The following is an 18,292-nucleotide window of genomic DNA, read 5'->3' on the forward strand; positions in this document are numbered from 1 at the left end:
GGCTATAACGAAATGAAAGTGGAGGGGGGTGTTGTGTAGTGATTTTTGCTATAGGGTTTTGGGTAAAATCTCCTAAAAAAACAAGGAACAAGGAAAGGAAAGAAGAGGAAAGGCTCCGTAAGAATAGGGGAGTTGACATATCCTGCAAAACCATCGCCCATGACACAAGAGCCGGCTAATTCGCTTTCCAACCTTCGAGACATGATCAATTTGCCCATTTACCGCAAAATAGTTTGATGACTTGTGGAGCCATTGGTGCGTTATATAGCTACTAAATCATTAGGTGATAACATGAATACGTGTATAATCGATGCCAGCTTGGCTCTTCATACCTTGTCAGACCTCGTGACCCTTCGCTGGCAATCGAGAGGCGGAGCGAAACTCTCTCGTTAACTCCAGACCGAGCGCGAAACTTTTATCCGATTGCTGAACCTAAATCTAATGCATGACGGCCTCACTTGTTCTCTTCCTTGTTAAGCTATGCCGGTTGGAATTGATGTCGGAGGGACAGAAGCCAGCCCGGTGTCGCTTCCGCAGAAAGGCCTAGTATTTTGTTTAGGAGTTCGAGAGGTCTCGATACTGTACAGGGTTTTGGCAGAGGAAATATGCCACCAGAGGAAGTGCAAATTCCACATCCGTTGCTACTCATTTTCAAGAACTCGGGTACCGCCCTCGATTCCACCTCCATCACGACCATTACCAATGATGGCCAACAAGCACAGAAAGCTGCAACGTATAGTCGTGTCAAATCTTGCGCTGTAATTCTCTTCGATCCCCAGAAGCCACCGGACTTGCGACTAAGGAGCCATATATTCTTAGCCCAGATCGAGTAGCGAGCTTGAAAAACCTTCCAAGAACTTACATTCCTTTACGCGCATATCAAACGCCAGAAAATCTCATCAGGCTGGCTTTTTCCCGTGGAAAGACTAGTATTTTCCTTCCAAAGGCGGCTTCTTTGTCACAACACTTTCCTCGCAGATTCTCTTTGATACTTGCTAATAAATCAGAAACGCAAAATGGATATACTGATGGGCAATTACCAGTTATGTGGTGATCAACCGGTGTCGAGTAACATACAAGAGGCCAATGTCATCGGAACTATATCTGCAAACTGCTAAATTTACTTTCAGAACATCAATGCGACAACACAAGAAGCTCATAAGAAGTAGCAAAATGCTCGGTTGAGACATATCCACCCTTAAGAAGAAATCAATAGAGAAAAGTTTGCATGGTTCATGCTCAATGACCAGAATTAAGGTCGAGCTTTCGACCCTCAGAAAGACCATAAATGCCGGCTTTATTATTATAAACTAATAGTAGGCAGAGTACTTCATTTGTGGAGCGATGACTTTCAATACAGCTGGAACAAAAGTGAATGATAATCTATTGTCCTTATATAAATAAAATAAAAATACATCTATCCGGAAACAGGACCAATAATTAGCATAAATCATGAATGTCATGGATCATGAACTCTCAAAGTGCTTACGTTTCCAGTATAAATTAAAAGCAATCAGATGATTTGGTTTCTTTCTCATTAAAAAGTGCCAAATCCAATACCTTCGTCGCATTCAAAGTAACAGAGAAAAATAAAGATTGCTTTTCCAGATATTGGACAGAATGACAGAACGTAGTCTACTGGACAGCTACTACTGGAAGGACGCTAGCAAGTCCAAGAGTCGCCATTGGTGGAGCCTCAAGTGTCCTCATCGCCTACCATGAAAGCGGAATCCAAAGTTGGAACGGTGATACTTTAAGGTCCAATCAAGACAATTAGATTCAGACTCGACACGAGCTACCAGATTGATGTAGAACAATATGCAAATGCCTTTCTGGAAACAATGGAGCGTCATAAGAGCGGGCGGTCCATGGCTCAAAGAGATTGTGTGATCTTCAAGGTGCGAAAAGGGTTCTGATATTTGATTCACGCGTTTCCCTTTATTTATTATTAGATTTCAGATATTCTGGTTTTTATCTGAAATATTCTGGTTTATCAATATCGTTTCTTTAATTTGTTATTAGATTTTAGATTTTCTAGTTTATCAATATCTTTTCAAATTTGTTACTAGATTTAAGTTATTTTGTTATTTTCTAGATGGCGACCTTCTTATAAATAGGCGCCAAAGATATTGTAATCGGCACTTCATTATTCAAAATAAACACCATCTTTTGGAATTCTTTCCAAAGCATCGCTTTCTCTGCGTCACAGATCCATATACAGGATCACTTTCTTCATTTCAGTTTCAAGAGGCCGAAAATCGAAGTGGAATACAATGAGCACGAAACCATCAGGGTCCACAGAAAAACACTCTTGTAACCCCATAAATAGGAAGCATCCCAAAACCCGTGCATCCGGCCGAATCCAAATCAACCCACAGTTAAAATTCATATGAAGATGCATAGAAATGTTTCATATTTCACATTCGTCAATATATTTTTGTCATTAGCAGACACTTCGGTCCGGATCAGCAACATAACCGATGGACCAAGGAACAGCACAATCTTCCCAAAAGTTAACAAATCCGGTTCTGTCGCGTGAGGAAAAAAAATCGAGAAAGAAACGCGAAGATCGCACCTTTGCATAGTAATCTTTCCAAATTCTGCGAGCGATCTGATGACCCCCAAATCAAAAGCCTTGAACTTGATCTTCCTGATGCTGTGCTCCTCCGACGTCAGGTGCTGGGTCGGCTGGGGCTGGTGCTGCCCCAATCTCTGCAATCCATCAAAGAAAACAATAAAAAAACAAAACCCACATTCCGAAATCATCATTTGAGATGGCCAGGGCGGCCTTGCCCTCGCTAGGTGAGGCTCACGACTGGCAAGGCTAACCTCGTCAATGCAAGAAGAAAAAAAATATAAATAAAAATATAAAAATTCGAAAGAAATAAAATATTATTAAAAAATTATTCACATCAACTCTGACTAACTAAAATTTGCCGGAGGAACTTAAAAGTTTGGCCCCCTTTAGGACTGAATTGACAAAAAAAAAAATTGCTTAGGATTAAATTGGAGATTTATGATTGTTTTGATAATTTTCCCCTTTAGAAGGGCACCATCCTTTTGTTAAAGGTCATTCAAGCTTCTTTTTTTGGAGTATGGCATGGGTTACTTTAGCGCTATAGCGTCTGGTACTCGAATATTGGCTCAGAGTATTTTTCTCTACCCCTTCATACGCTAAAAAAGTAGGGGCACCTTGCATCCTTAAATTAGTAACTATCTTTTGACCAACCTAGCCTCCTTTCCTTAGGAAACAAGGGTAATATAAGAATATTCACCTATTGTCCATCAACTACGTCTTTTGGCCTATATTTATTTTCATATTCTTTTTCATCAAAATAAATCTCCCCTTTGCCTTAGGGATAAATAAAAAGGGGTACAATAAATTAACTAAAATATCGGAAGAAGTGACTATCAATGATAACATAAAAATTAAGACTGTTAGAAATTTAGGGATGCATTTATTAAACAAACAAGATATTTTAGAGAAAAGAAACATAATTAAGTAGAGAAAAAAGGTTTCACCGTACAAAAAGTTAAAGGTCAGAAAACAAAAAACGGATCATATAAATTTTAATGGTTAAACAATGCAAACAATGATTGAAAATAATTAATATTTAAATTATTATTTTAGATTCGGTACATCATTTTTTCTAAGTTGAAGCTGTCATCTCATTTTAAAAATTTTAGAATATTATCAATCATTTTTTACCTCAATTAACCCTTTAAAACATACATAACGACTAATCAATTTGTGTCATTTGACCTTCTTGTTATTGAGATTTTTCCTATTTATTTAATTGGAATTTTTTTCTTCCATTTTTTACATCAACTAATAAGTGTAAAAATGATATTTCCTTCTAGAAAATGAGATGAAAATAGGTCTCTCTACCCTTAAAAGTCATGTGCACCGCACTATGCTAATGAGAAATAAGAGGAGAATAACGGCTATAACAAAATGAAAGTGAAGAAGGGTATTGTGTATTAATTAAAAGTTCAAAGGCGAAGATGCGTTATAGCTGAAGCTCGTGAGGGTTTGCGCAATTTCTCCTAAAAAATTATTTTTTCATTTAAATACGTTTTAGTCAACAAGTTCTTTTGACCAACAAAATGGTTTACAAGGCCAAAAGAATAAGAAAAGAAAAAGAAAAGCACAGGAAATGCTCCATACTGCACGTAAGAATAAGGGAGCTGGCATTTCCTGAATGATATAAATAGTTATTGAACCTTGACTTAATGCATAATAAGAGCTATAAACTTTTAATTTATTCAATGTGAACCCTAAACTTTATCCTAATGTGCAATGTAATCATTGAACTTTTAATTTGTTTAATGCAATTCTTAAACTTTTCGTATATGTTCAAGTTAGCCCCCAAGTTATATGAAAATAATTAATGTTATCCTTCCATTAATTCAATTTTAAGGACAATATTATACATTTTCATATAATCTAGGGACTGGATTAAACATATATAAAAAATTCATGGACCAAATGAACAAATTGAAAGTTAAGGATTGATATTGCATATTAAGTTAAAATTTATAAACTACAATTAACAATAGAAAAATTCATACACCACGTTATACATTACATCAAAGTTTATGAATCATTTACGTCATTTTCTTTTATGAGATGCCCAAGACATAAAAGCAGGCCAATTCGTTTTCCAACCTTTGAGACACAACCAACATGACATTTACGAGAAAATAGTTTATGAATTGTCAAGTAATTGATGCATCACATCAACTGAATCATTAGGTGATGACATGAATGTGTGAATCATCAATGAAAACTTCCATGCGCAGATCACTCCTCGTACATCGTCCAACCTCGCAACCCTTTGCAGACATCGAATGGATAGTGATCGAGAGGCAAAACGAAACCCTCTTGTTAATTCCAGACTTGAGCGCAAAACGAAACTCTCTTGTTAATTCCAGACCAAACGCAAAACTTTCATCAGATCGCCGAACCTAAACCTTATGCAAGACGACCTCAATTGTACTCTTCTCGGCCAGGCAATCCGATCGAACTCGGGGACCCAGTTGAAATCGCCGCCAGAGGAACAGAAGCCAGTCAGGCATTGCTTCCACAGAAGGCCGGTATTTCGTTTAGGATCTCAGGAGGTCTCGATACCATACTCGGTTTTGGCGGGCGGAATGAGCCGCAGATTCCATCACTACTCATTTTCAAGAACTCGTGTACCTCTCGATTCCACCCCCCACCACGACCATTATCGATGATGGCCAACGAGCACAGCAAACTGCAACGTACAGCCAGGTCAAAATACTTACTGGGCAAACTCTCTCCCTGCAATTCTCTTCAAGGCCCAGAAGCCACCCGAACGACACGGTTTAAGAGCCATATAGCATTGATCGAGTATCGAGGTCGAAAAATCTTCCAAGAACTACATTCCCTTACGCGCATCAAGAAATCTCATCAGGCTGGCTATTTCCCATGGAAAGACTAGTGTTTTACTCCTATAGGTGGCTTCTTTGTCACAAGAATTTCCTCGCATTTCTCTTTCACACTTGCTGATAAATCAGAAGCGCAAAATGACTGTATAATTACCAGTGGTGTGGTGATCAAATAGTGTCGAGTAATGCACAAGAGACTAATGTCTTTTTGCCTGAAATATCTGAACTATACTTGCAAATTGCTAAATTTACTTTCAGAACATCAATGTGACGACATAAGAAGTTCATAAGAAGTACCAGAATGCTTGGTTGAGACATATCCACCCTTAAAAAGAAATCACAGAGAAAAGTTTGAATGGTTTATGCTCAATGACCAAAATTAAGGTCGAGCTTTTGACCCTCAGAAAAACCAGAAATACCAGCTTTATTATTATAAACTTATAGTCCAGGCAGAGTACTTCATTCGTGGAGCAATGACTGAGTTTCAATACAAGCTGGAAAAAAAGTGACTGATAATCTATGGTCCTTAGATAAAGAAAATATGTCTATCCAGAAACAGGACCAATAATTCGCATAAATCATGAATGTCATGGATCATGAACTCTCTATGTGCTTATGTTTCCAATATAAATTAGAAGCAATCAGATGATTTGGTTTCTTTCTCATTAAAAATTGACTCTGCAATATTGCAGAGAGAGAGAGAAGAACTACATGAATACACCACATTTACTAACCCCATCAAATCTGCTCTCTATTTGATGTACTGTGACACCCACTTGAACCCCTCACCGTAGCCCATCTTGCGGACGATGCTGCACATAAACACTTCAAGGGGTCTAACGGTCTGATCTGCGAGATTCACTTTCCCTTTGCCAGTCGTGAAGTTGGTGAGCCCTAGATGATACCGTAGCTCGTCCTCCGAAGCTGCATACGGGATATCTATCTTGTTCCCAAGCACGAGGAAAGGCACATTAGCAAGAGCTTCATCTGAAAGGAGGGCATCAAGCTCCCTCTTTGATTCTGCAAACCTCTCCTTGTCGTAGGCGTCCACCAAGTATACCACTGCATCAACCTAGAGATGAAAATTCGGAAGATCAGTCATTTAATATTTAACTCTTATGAGAACATGTGCAAAAGAGTTATCCAAGTTAAATCTGTAAACTAGAAGACAACAGGAGTTGAAAGTCATTGACTCGCTCATTGTCTCTGGCCTAAATGAGGAGGAAGCTTGGCAACAGGGATGCAGGTGCAAATGCCATCAAATGAACAAAAGCTCTTTGCCTCTACATCTACCTTTTCAAGTTAGAACTGCTATAGATGATCCATCTTTACTAAATAGAGAGCCATAAACATTTCCACTTTGTAGTGCATATCCTTCTCCTCTCATCCTCAGCAGATAATGTAATCTATCATCTTCACCTGTATGACCTATAACTAATATAGTTGACAAATAGATCCTTTTTCACTAAAAGTTCAAGCACTCTATCTGCTGCATCCATCGGTCATGGTCGCAGATGACCACCTTTTAACCCAGCTCTTCACTGATATTAGTTTTTTGGTCGAAGAAATAGTTTACCCATTTTCCAAACTCATGGGGCAAAGAAGAAGGATGTCCATAAATACAACCTAGTTGATTCAAATGCAACATGCCCGTTTTTGAGAAACCAGCTCTCACAAGCAGTTCACCAAAGGCACAACTGCCACACAGCAATTGTCGGTTCACTATATAGGAAAGAGTCCCAAATCCAATACCTTAGTTGCATTCAAAGTAAAAAATAAAGATTGTTGTTTCTAGGTATTGGACAGAATGACAGAATGTAGACTTCTGCTAGACAGCTAATAGTGGAAGGACGCTAGCAAGTCCAAGAGTTGCCATTGGTGGAGCCTCAGTTGTCCTCATTGCCTACCGTGAAAGAGAAATCTAAAGATGGAATGGAGATACTTTAAGGTTCAATCAAGACAATTAGATTCAGACACAACACGAGCTAACAGATCTATATACAGGATCGCTTTCTTTTTTTTCGGTTTCAAAAGGCCGGATATCGAAGGGGAATATAATGAGCACCAAACCATCAGCGTCCACAGAGAAACACTCTCGTAATCCCATAAATAAAAAGCGTCACAAGACCTGTGCATCTAGCCGAATCCAAAGCAACCCACAGCTAAAAATTCATACAAAAATGCATAGAAACGTTTCATATCTCGCACAAAGGAAAAAGTCAAATTGGTCAAAACATCCGTGTCATTAGCAGACACTTTGGTCCGGATCAGCAACATAACCGATGCACTAAGGAACAGCATAATCTTCCCAAAAACTAACAAATCCGGTTCTATCGTGAGAAAAAAGATTTGATAAAAAAGAAACGTAAAGATCGCACCTTTGCATAGTAATCTTTCCAAACTCTGCGAGCGATCTGATGACCACCCAGATCAAAAGCCTTGAACTTGATCTTCCCGATGCTGAGCTCCTCCGACGTCGGGTGCTGGGTCGGCTGGTGCTGCACCAATCTCTGCAACCCATCAAAGAAAACATTAGAAGCAAAGAACCCACATTCCGAAATCATCATTCGACGATCCCAACACGAAAAAGAACCGCATCAAAATAGCGGGCACGACCTCGTCCTTCAACATGTGGAGCAACGTGGTCTTGCCGGCATTGTCGAGGCCCAGGAAGAGGATCTTGGCCTCCTTCTGCCAGAGGCCGAGGGAGGCGAGGACCCCGTAAAACCAGTCCAGAAGGAACATGGCGGTTCTTGTCGTCTCTTGATCCGCCGATGGGGCTGGGGATCAAGGATGTTTCTGGGTTTTCAAGAAAAAGGAGCAGAGCGGAGCGGGGGCGATGATGGCGATTGAGAATCTTGCGGTCTAAGCACAGCTGTGATGCTAGATGGAGGAGGAAGATCAAAGCAGGTCAAGGAATTGAATGCGGTTGTATTTATTTGTTTTTTTCTTTTCTTTTTTTTTTTTTTCTGTTTGTTTTGGCCCATTTATTAAATTAATTTATTTAATTTCTTGTGTTTTGGTGTGAGAGTCGCAAGAAGTGGCCTAGGCCAGCTCTAGCTTGGAGCTTACAACTGGTGATGGCAGGAGATGGGTTGGTTGTTGTTGACTTGTCGAGCTGTTGTTCCTCTTCTCCTTTTTATTTATTTATTTATTTATTCATTGTTTTTTTTTGACCGGGTATTTCTATGGTAGTTTCACTTATGTTGGACAATCGTAAGATGTGTTGTCGTGATTAAATACAAAAATGTTGTAATGCATCGTAAAATTATTTTATCGCATCATAATGTGTTGTTGTAATCGAATACTGAAGATCTCATATGAAGTGGCCTGCTACTAGACCTTAGGAATTTCTAGCTCTGATAGCTTGAGTAACCCATCTTTCATTTCGCTATCAAAGTTGATATGCCTTTTCAAAAGTGCTTTATAGTGAAATCAAAGTAAACATTCTCCTCTCCCTTTCTGCATAAAATTAATTTATGACGTCATGATGTAATGTTATGTGACCATAGTATTGAGTTATTATCCTAATGACCACGATGGTTGATTATGAATAGCAATGGATATGAGTCTAAGCCAATTTTAGTTGCAAACTCATAGTATTCAAGTATGTACTCATATATAAGTATATGATTATTGAGTAACATTTGTCTCGCGGAAAATGAATGATTATCTAAATATTTTCCTTATAACACTTACAAAAATTAATGAAACCAAAAATATCATTATCGTCCCCAAAAATATTTAAATATATATTGTTAATAAATTTTACTTTCATTGATCAATTATTTTAAATTATACAAATTATTATTTTTAAGCAAATATTTTTCGAATCAAGCAAACCAAACATGGACTAAAATTGATTTTAGTAGTGCATGCATGACACGAGTTTCTTGACCGTCAGTTTGCTTCTGGGGACCAGGGAGAGGAGGACCGAACTTTTGGGGGTCAAATTAAATGTCATTGTCAAATTTGATTTCTACATTGTACCACTCTTGACTCAGGACATGATCATGTGCAAGTCAGACTTTCAAATCTGTCCACCTAGTCTGCCAAATTCTAGTTGTTAGGTGGGTAGGTGGGCATGAATGGGGGTGCAAGAAGTGGGTGGCCGTTGCCGAAGTTTCCACCTCTATATGGATTTTATCGTCAGTAAGGTGGAGGCGGTCATCGAACGCAGTTGTGCAAACAGGCCATCGTCGGGGGTTCAGTGTTAACCCCCACGAGCCTCGGCTCGTCGGCAGTTCCCCAGTGATAAATCCGCATCGAACCCGGAAAATGTGTTCACGTCAGTGACAACCAACTACGATGAACACATTCGAAGCGTGCCTACCACGTGGGGTGCGGCACCATTGCACCACATGGCCATCAAAATTAAACGCCGAAAATACCGCTGACCTAGCAACGACGTATACATGTTTGGATCCAAGTTTCTCTTCCCCTTATTCAATTATTATTGTCCGTATTTCTAAAGAAGCTTGGCAATGAGTCTAAATGACGCTTTAATAAATACAAGCATCTCAGATATGCAATAGATAACAAAATCGTGAAACAAATTACTTTTAAGCCTGGCCCGCCTTGAGACATTCCCAAAACCTCTGAAGATCTTCCCTGGTTTGGCATGTTGGTTTGTCGTCCCTCCTGGGGTTGAACAATCTGTCGAATCTCCCTAATTCAAGCACATCTTTCAAAAAATTTATATTTTCGGGTGTGTTTGTGAATCTTAGACTGCAACTGGTTCACTTACAGAGCTTGCAACTGGATGATTCACCTGTTAACACGTCAAGCCGAGGTTAGTCTTCTACATAGACTCTTGTGGTGAGACATCATGACCGATATCATTTGTGGGTAAGGAATGTCACCTTTGCTGATTTAAAGAGTTCGTCCAGAACTTCAGACAAGGTAGGATGTGCATGAACTGCGAACTTTATGTCCTGCGTGATATCAATTAATGGCTAGTGTCAGAAGAGCATTGGCAAGTTTTTGAGAATCATGACTGCACCATGTCAAGCAAGAGAGGACGGACTGGGAACAATATCAAAGACCAAGATTAAGAGCAGTAGTTCATACAGCTGTAGCATCTTTGATGTAACCAACTTACGTTGATACTTGTGCCTAATGCTATCGCATTCGATGCTTCATGAATGAGATCAGCTGCATGAAGGCCAAAGATGTGAACCCCAAGGATTTCTCCATTGTCTGGTCTGTATATCATCTGCAGTTAAATCACGAGAGAGGTAAGCAATTGCTATCTAGAGACAGGAATAACATTCTTAAAGACACTTCTGGAAACAATAATGGACGGCTCAATCCATAGTAAAGGGAGAAAATAGTTTTGAAATGAATCTGTGTATGCATCTATTTCAGAGCCAATGGAGTGTGTTGGGATGTACAGAGATGGAAGAGGAGCAGCATGAGAAGGACAATCATTTTGTGAAATTCTTAAGACTCGAATAACAAGCTTATAGGCTAAGAAGGACAGCTAGGACAACTAAGTGTAGAGATGACCTTTGCAAGCCCTTCCCCTTCGTTTTCTGCCAAGGCTTTAGTATTGGCCTTAAAACTTGTCTTGGCAACACTAACTTCAAATCCCTCCTTTTGACCCTTTTCTCTGGCTTGAGGCTGCAAACAGAACAATCTGGTTAATGCTCGATATCATACATATACAGTTCTACAAAAGGTAAATTTAGGGTCAATTTTCTTGTCTCCAGAACAACATATATTTTGCTATTATTTTTTCTTTCCCTCCAGGATTTTAAAATTGAAACAAAAGATCAATAGTTGAAATTTATCAAAAGAAAATTATAAATGGCTCTTCATGTCTACATTTGTATGTTTGAAAGGTTTCATGCATTTAACATTGAACAATAGTCAAATTCCGAATGCTAAAAGAGAAAAGAAAAGATGAAAGTGAAAAATAGAAGTCAACAAAAAATGCAAAGAGAAGAATTGAGTCGATTTTCTATTAACTTGACATGCCGTGCTGTTGTTATGAGGCTGAGAAGTCACTAAAAACAGAACCTCAATTGAAAGTCTCCACATCATAATAGAAAACAAAGAGGTTCAAAAATTCTTTCCAAATTATTGAAGCAATAAAGAACCAGACACAGAAAAAAATACTTATAGATTTACATTTTACAATTAGAAAATAAACATGATGAAAAGATAATGATAACTTCGGAAGTCTCAGGAAATTGTTGACTGTAAATCACAAAATAAAACAATTAATTCCAGTTCAAACAAAAGAGTTTCTTCACATCATGCCGCAATGCAAAAATTCGAGTTTTCATATGGTGAAATTTCATTCATCCCGGCTTCAAATATTTTATGAGCAATCCCATACCATAAGTTTAAAGAACTCCAAAAGAACTTCAAAAACATAGAAAAGTTGATATCATCTTTATGTGCTTTACTAACAGTCAACATCACCTATGCACACTGTTTCTATCTTCTCAGCCTCAAGCCTGCTTAATAGCATTCAAGTTTAAAGTGTGATTACCTTAAATTATCTTTCTTTTGAAAGTCTATTCATGCAACAGTATCAGGTCATTATAGAAGACTTATCCATCTCAAATCAGCACATCAAAGTGCGACAATTGGAATGAGAATTTAAGACAAGTGCAAACGGTTTCTCAGTGCCTAATCAAAAGGGCAGACGACAGCAGAACTTCAGAAGAGCTCAATTAAAACACAAAAATGCATGGTCAAATTCATGACAAACGCTGGACTGCTAGAATGGTATGTGTTCTTCAAGTTTCAAATGGAAAAAAACATATTTGGAGGACCAAAAGAGAGATGTAATTCTTTCGGTAATTTCTTCAATTTGCAATGTAAAATGTTGCTCATAATGACGGATAAATAAAAAAAGCTTAACCCTTGAGTGCTGGGTAACTGCTCAGCAGCATTAAAAAGGAAAAGAAAAATTCACAAGTTGAGAGTAGTATATATTCATTCATCAGTTGAAAAGGTCCAATTGGAAACTTTGTTTATTACTCGATCAATTACAACACAAATCTTATGGAAGGAGACACAAACATAAAACTATGATTCGAAGAAATAACACTTACCTCTGTCAGTCCAACCATACTGATTTCAGGGTGGGTAAAACAAGCAGCTGGAATGCTTAGATGATTAAGGACATGATCCTTTCCGGTGACTTGTTCAACCACTGATTTACATACATGTCAAAGCAATACAGGCGTAAATGAGACTGGAAGAACTCTAATTGTGTTGTTCTGCTTAGTTAAATTGAAAGTATACGTCTCAGCAACTGACCTGAAATTCCTTGTGCACTAGCAGCATGAGCAAGCATCATTTTACCATTTGCATCACCAATGCAATACACATGGGGAACCTGAGGAAGTCGGTACCTATCAGAACTGGAAGAAAAGTCTTTTATATCGATTTGGTAATAAAACAACGTACCAGATTGCCTTTTGCATCAATCACTTGCATACGTTCATCGACAGGAACAAATCCACGCTGCGTCTCTACATTGATCTGTGGAGGATCTCGCGATACATAGAACTTTATGAGAATAAAGAGCCAAGAGTAACAGATATAAACAAACTAAATTAATTTTCATTATATACATACATTTTCTAAGCCAAGACCTTTTGTGAATGGAGCTCTCCCAGTTGCAATTAGTGCTGCATCTACCTATAGCAAGTACCATAAGTATATTAGATCACCGTGGTAGGAGTACATATAATGCAGGAAGAAGAATAAGGAAACAATCAATTTGCAAAGTCAATGATCCTCTGAGCTATGTGGATGATGTGATAGAAGTTTGGTCCTGGAAATTAATTATCCAAGTTGCATAATTACCGAAGCAGGAAATGCCTGGAAATATATATGTATATCTGAAAATTTTGTTGACTTCCAACAAACTATGAATGGTGACTTGAACTCCTATCATCCTACTGGTTGATTAAGTTATTTGTAGGATAACAAGTCGATAAGCATATAATTAGTATGACCGATTAGATAAATACGTATGACAACTACAAGGTAACTTTTTCTATTTCACAAATGTTATATAGAGGGTGGATATGCTACTTGGACAGAATGTGTATAAATGATCTAATCAACTATGGATGATTGGTTTAGACCCAAAAAAAAATATGAATAATTGGCTGTGAGATCATGGAATTGGTGATTATCACTAAATGATGAAGAGAGAACACCAAAAGTTCATTCACTTTTACTATGCAATGTTTCTAAAAGAAGATTAAGGATTGATGACCTCGAATATTCTGCTTTTTTAGAGACTCGTTGACTTTTATATGTAAACATAAGGGTAATAGTGTTAAAGGATATGAACACATCCAGCTATCTGATATAGATGTATGCCAAATCAATATCACAGTCTTGCAGAGTGACGCATCCCGGATGCCATTCCATCAATGAGCATTATTTACTTTATTAAAGGAGCAACAGAAATCAGCTCTATTATGCATTTTGAAGCCACATTAGTTAGTTTACCTCCAATGTATCTTTCAGTTCCTTTGTCTTAGCATCAATAAGCTCAATCATGACTGGTTTACCATCCTTTGCTGGAGTTATCTGCGAAGGGATATGATGGAATATAAATTTCCAGATTCGATTCCATAATCTACACAGGTAATAATAGCCAATAAAATCACCTTGCTGGCAAAAACTCCAGTATGATAGTCGATTTTCCTGGGATTTATTAGAACTCTTTGGGCCAATTTGCCTATTTCTGGATCAAATCCAGGCATAAGCTGATCTAGAGCTTCAACAAAAGTAACCTGCACAGAATTTCAGCCATCAAATTATGCTGTTTAAGGGAGATTTAAAATGCTGGTGTATATCATAGAGTCGAAAAAACTAAAGAGAGTTCAATTAATGGTACTGCTCAGACAACTCGACGGAATTCAGGTTATGCCATTAAATGTCACAAGATTCACCCAGTCAACTCTCAACTCTCATTGGATAAGCTGGAAAAGTGTGAAAGCACACAATCTTTGTTACTAGATCCTTAGGTCCTGATACGATCCAGGCTTCCTGTGCAACAGAGTCATATCAAGCACGTGTATTTTTCCATTAAAAACACAACTAAAATTTACGGCACCTGCAAGTTGGACCTATACGACAAAACATATTCAAAAACTGGATATAGTGACCTTTATCTCAATCAGTTGATGAAGCATCAATACTTATATATTTGAAGGGTATCCTCATAAATGTCAAATATAAGATAATTAGTTATTTTTAGAAAGTCCAATTAAAAGCTTCAGCCACTAGGTGGAGGGACACGACTTAACATAAGGAGCACATAAACCCTCTCACGTGCCAACTGGGAGCACTCACGTGCGAAATATATCCAGGGTAGAACCTCATTCTGATACCATATTCAAAAGTGCAACGTAAAGACGTAAGCCATTAGATGGAGGGAACCCATATGTGTACAAAAACAATATAAAAAGGTTTTGCAGGAAACTTCAACAAGCACCAAACTAAAATGAGGAGGATGATCACATTATCACATGTCATGTAAATGCAGCTTACAGACAAAATTAACAAACGAAAGTGATACTGGAGAAGCTATTCCTCTCAAATAAATTGCAAAACAGTGTCTTCCAAGTCAAGGATAATACGAAAAGCAAGAGCAGCGAGCTACCTCACTCCCAAGTGCAGTATACACATCACTGAATTCAAGACCAATATAACCACTGCCAACAATAGCAATCCAGTCAGGTACAAACTCCAGCTTGAGTGCATGGTCACTGGTGATTACAGTCTTTCCTGCAAATTGTTAGACAAATAGAAGTATGATTACATCGAAGATCAAGACAAATTTGCTGGAGCTTAAGCCCAGGTACTTAGTAGGGAGCACCATGCAGTAGGGCCACAGATCCTAATCCTGGAAATGAGAATATGAACATGCAAAAACAAGTGCGCTTATCATAATGATTTAGTGGTCCTGATAAATAAAATGTTCTTTGTAGAGGACATCAACGAGACTGGATAAAGCTAAATGGTACATAAGAAAAAAGTTGGACAATAAATTACAAAAGTAATGGTGCTCAATGAAATCTTCCACTGTTCCAAACATCACTTCAGCGTTGATTCGAATATAAAATGATAATAATAAGACATAACTTTCAGAAAACTAATTGTTTCAAATAAACTCCCGCAAGGTTGTTGGGCAATGGCAACAATACCTCACGTATAAGAAACAACAGATGGATATATATAAAAAATCATTCTTAATTGGAAATTTGCGAACTTAATCCATGTGATCCATAAATTATGCCCTTCCCCATTGCATGAAGCACAGTGTAACATGAGTTTCTCTTGACTAACTGGAATTATAAACTAAGTTTCCTATATTTAGACAATACGACATGTAAGTAGGTCTGCAATGGAATCAATATGATAAACCATATTCTTAAAGAGGCCATCCATCTCACACTATGCTTCCAAGAAAAAGTTCTTTTTCCATCACACTTCAGACAAAAACTTTATGATGCATACAAGGAGCATTACCATCAACTTCAATTCCCTTGGGAACAAAGGGTACAGAACCAGTCGCGATGATGATATCTTTTGCGGTTATTACGTTGTCGGAGAAGCCAACTTTTCCATATTTGACCTTTTGAGGACCCTGAATGTTCAGAGGATAGCAAGATGACATTAGTTATATGAAGTGCATAAAATAGATTGAGATGTAGAAATCAAACATGTTCATGCTCTCCTGAGCAGAGAGCTAGAGGGCCGGCAACAACTCACCAGAATTGTGCCTACGCCAGTCAATATGTCCACGCCAAGAGCTTTCATTGAATTAGTTAAATTGCTACGAATTTTTGAAGCCAGATTATTTGCGTGATCAGCAACTCCCTGCCTATCATAGCCAGCAGCTGCAACCTATAATGATGAAATCAAAAGACTGGGTCATTTCTTCCATTAGAATATGAGCTCATTTTAGCATGAGCCATGTTATTTAAGTCATAGTTCCACTAGACACTGTCGTTCACTGATTCAACAAGTACCTGCAATCCCAAAGCCTTCAAGTGATGCTCGCTCTGAAGTTCGCGCATCCTACCACTCACAGCCAAGAGAGCTTTAGAAGGCACACAACCTCTGTTTACACAGGTTCCCCCCACAACATCTCCTTCGATGATGGCAGTTTTTAGACCCTAAATTTATAGCTTTATGCAACACAATTAGCAAACAGGAATTGAAGTTTATAACGACAGTAATAATCAAGATTTGGACGATGCTCTAGCAGAATAAGAGCTCACAATCAGCAGGATAACATAAATGATTGGATCAAAGGCACGCATTAAGGCCAGGTGGGGCAGTAAAAAGAAATCTGCAAAGCTACAAGCACAAGAAGCAAAATGTCCAAAGGTCGTAGTGCATATTGTTACAGGCAAATTTACTTCAACCGCAAGAAGACAATTCAATCAGATCTTATGCTTTTCACACTTTAGCAGAAAAAATATATTTACAATTTTGCAATGAAGTTACTTTTCATTGTCATAATTTGGTGTGTTAATTATTCACAGCAAGAGGAATAATCTTCTCCCTTAAACCATTTTCTCGTAAGTTATTCCAATATATGGTGTAGATTTTACTCATAGAAGGTTGACAAAAATTACAACTAGAATAAACCTACTCATGAGCTTTTAATGGCAGTTGAAGATAACAATATACACCTGCCATTTCAAGAAGAGGAGTTTACAGATTAAACAGCGTGGATTCTCTTCCCAGCGTAAGTGGCGAATATACAGATTAACCAGACTATGCTCTAGGCACCAATTTACCAAACACTCAACAGGGAATTGCATCGATGGGCATCTGTTTGTCAACCCATTTTCCAAGCAACATTGCAGGACGTCCTCAAGCAGGTAGGTTTCAAGTGACAGAATCGCAAGAAACGCTAATTGATGACGTCATTAGCAACTTGAAGGTACAAAGGAAAGGCGAGTTTTTTGGAGGCGCCGCCACAAGTAGGCCCCAAGAATGAGACGCGGGTAATCGTTTCCTTCTGATAAACATCATTCGAAGCTTCATTTTTGAAGCAATATTAACTTCCGAAGAGCCCATAAACGTCAAACTATGAATTTCCCGATGTCCAAACGTCAAGCAACGAGTCAAGACCAAAACATACACCGGCCTGAAGGTAGGCACAAGCGATATCTCCAAAGTTAAAAACACGCGCATTTCCACAGCACATAGTGGGACTAATCGACGATGCCACCTCCTCGTCCCAGCTAGAACAAAGCCATTCCTCACTCAAAATAGAAGCCGAAACCGCAGGAAAAACAAACCGGGGGGAGGGATCACCGACGATACCTTCTCGACGGCGTGGAGTGCGGCGCCGTGGCCGCCGACGCCGGCCCCGATGATGACCAGATCGTAGTCGAACGACTTGGGCGCGCTCCCGTTGTCGGACGACAAGGCCGAGGCCTTGAAGCCTCCGCCGCCGGACCTCCTGCCGAGGACGGGGGAGCGGCGGGAGGCGGGCTGCCGGAGAGGGGTGAACCCGAGGGCCTCGCGGCGGAGGCCGCAGAACCTGAGGTTGATCGGGGCGGCGGCGGAGGCGGAGGAAGGCGAGGGCGAGGATCTAGGGGATGGGGCGGCGAGGCGGGAGGAGGCGGGGGCGAAGGAGAGGGAGAGGGAGGACTGCATTTTGGCTGCCCCTTAGAGAGAGAGAGAGAGAGATCTGAAGGAGTTGCAGAGAAGGAGAGAGAGTTTTGTAATGTCGGGAGAGGAAGCGGGGGGGAGCTTCGGGAGGTCCGTTGAGTTATTGAGCGAGGGGGAGGCGGAGATAACAAAGCGCGGCGGATGAACCACCTTTCCCCTTCCGTGCTGTCCTGTCCTGTCCCCACTTCGGCTCTTGCCTTGCCGA

At 39.2% G+C, this 18,292-nt stretch overlaps 2 protein-coding genes across 2 annotated transcripts; both read right to left on the bottom strand.

Moving 5' to 3' along the window:
* Nucleotides 1-5,819: 5,819 nt before the first annotated feature.
* Nucleotides 5,820-8,331, bottom strand: LOC104450140 (GTP-binding protein SAR1A). Its single transcript, XM_010064616.3, has 3 exons — nucleotides 8,029-8,331; nucleotides 7,791-7,922; nucleotides 5,820-6,484 (listed from the first exon to the last, which is right to left on the bottom strand). The coding sequence occupies exons 1-3, from the start codon at nucleotides 8,155-8,157 to the stop codon at nucleotides 6,164-6,166; spliced, it is 582 nt and encodes a 193-aa protein (XP_010062918.1). The 5' UTR covers nucleotides 8,158-8,331; the 3' UTR covers nucleotides 5,820-6,163.
* Nucleotides 8,332-9,830: 1,499 nt separating this feature from the next.
* LOC104450230 (dihydrolipoyl dehydrogenase 2, chloroplastic) lies at nucleotides 9,831-18,205 on the bottom strand. The gene is made up of 15 exons (XM_010064732.3): nucleotides 17,737-18,205; nucleotides 16,428-16,574; nucleotides 16,168-16,302; nucleotides 15,925-16,042; nucleotides 15,056-15,180; nucleotides 14,058-14,183; nucleotides 13,897-13,977; nucleotides 13,009-13,071; nucleotides 12,838-12,912; nucleotides 12,688-12,766; nucleotides 12,480-12,580; nucleotides 10,921-11,034; nucleotides 10,514-10,627; nucleotides 10,275-10,346; nucleotides 9,831-10,183 (listed from the first exon to the last, which is right to left on the bottom strand). Exons 1-15 carry the CDS (start codon nucleotides 18,070-18,072, stop codon nucleotides 10,136-10,138), a joined length of 1,734 nt encoding a protein of 577 aa, XP_010063034.2. The 5' UTR covers nucleotides 18,073-18,205; the 3' UTR covers nucleotides 9,831-10,135.
* Between the last annotated feature and the right edge of the window lie 87 nt (nucleotides 18,206-18,292).

This window comes from Eucalyptus grandis, chromosome 1 (genome assembly GCF_016545825.1).
Source record: "Eucalyptus grandis isolate ANBG69807.140 chromosome 1, ASM1654582v1, whole genome shotgun sequence".
In the NCBI taxonomy this organism is placed as follows: domain Eukaryota; kingdom Viridiplantae; phylum Streptophyta; class Magnoliopsida; order Myrtales; family Myrtaceae; genus Eucalyptus; species Eucalyptus grandis.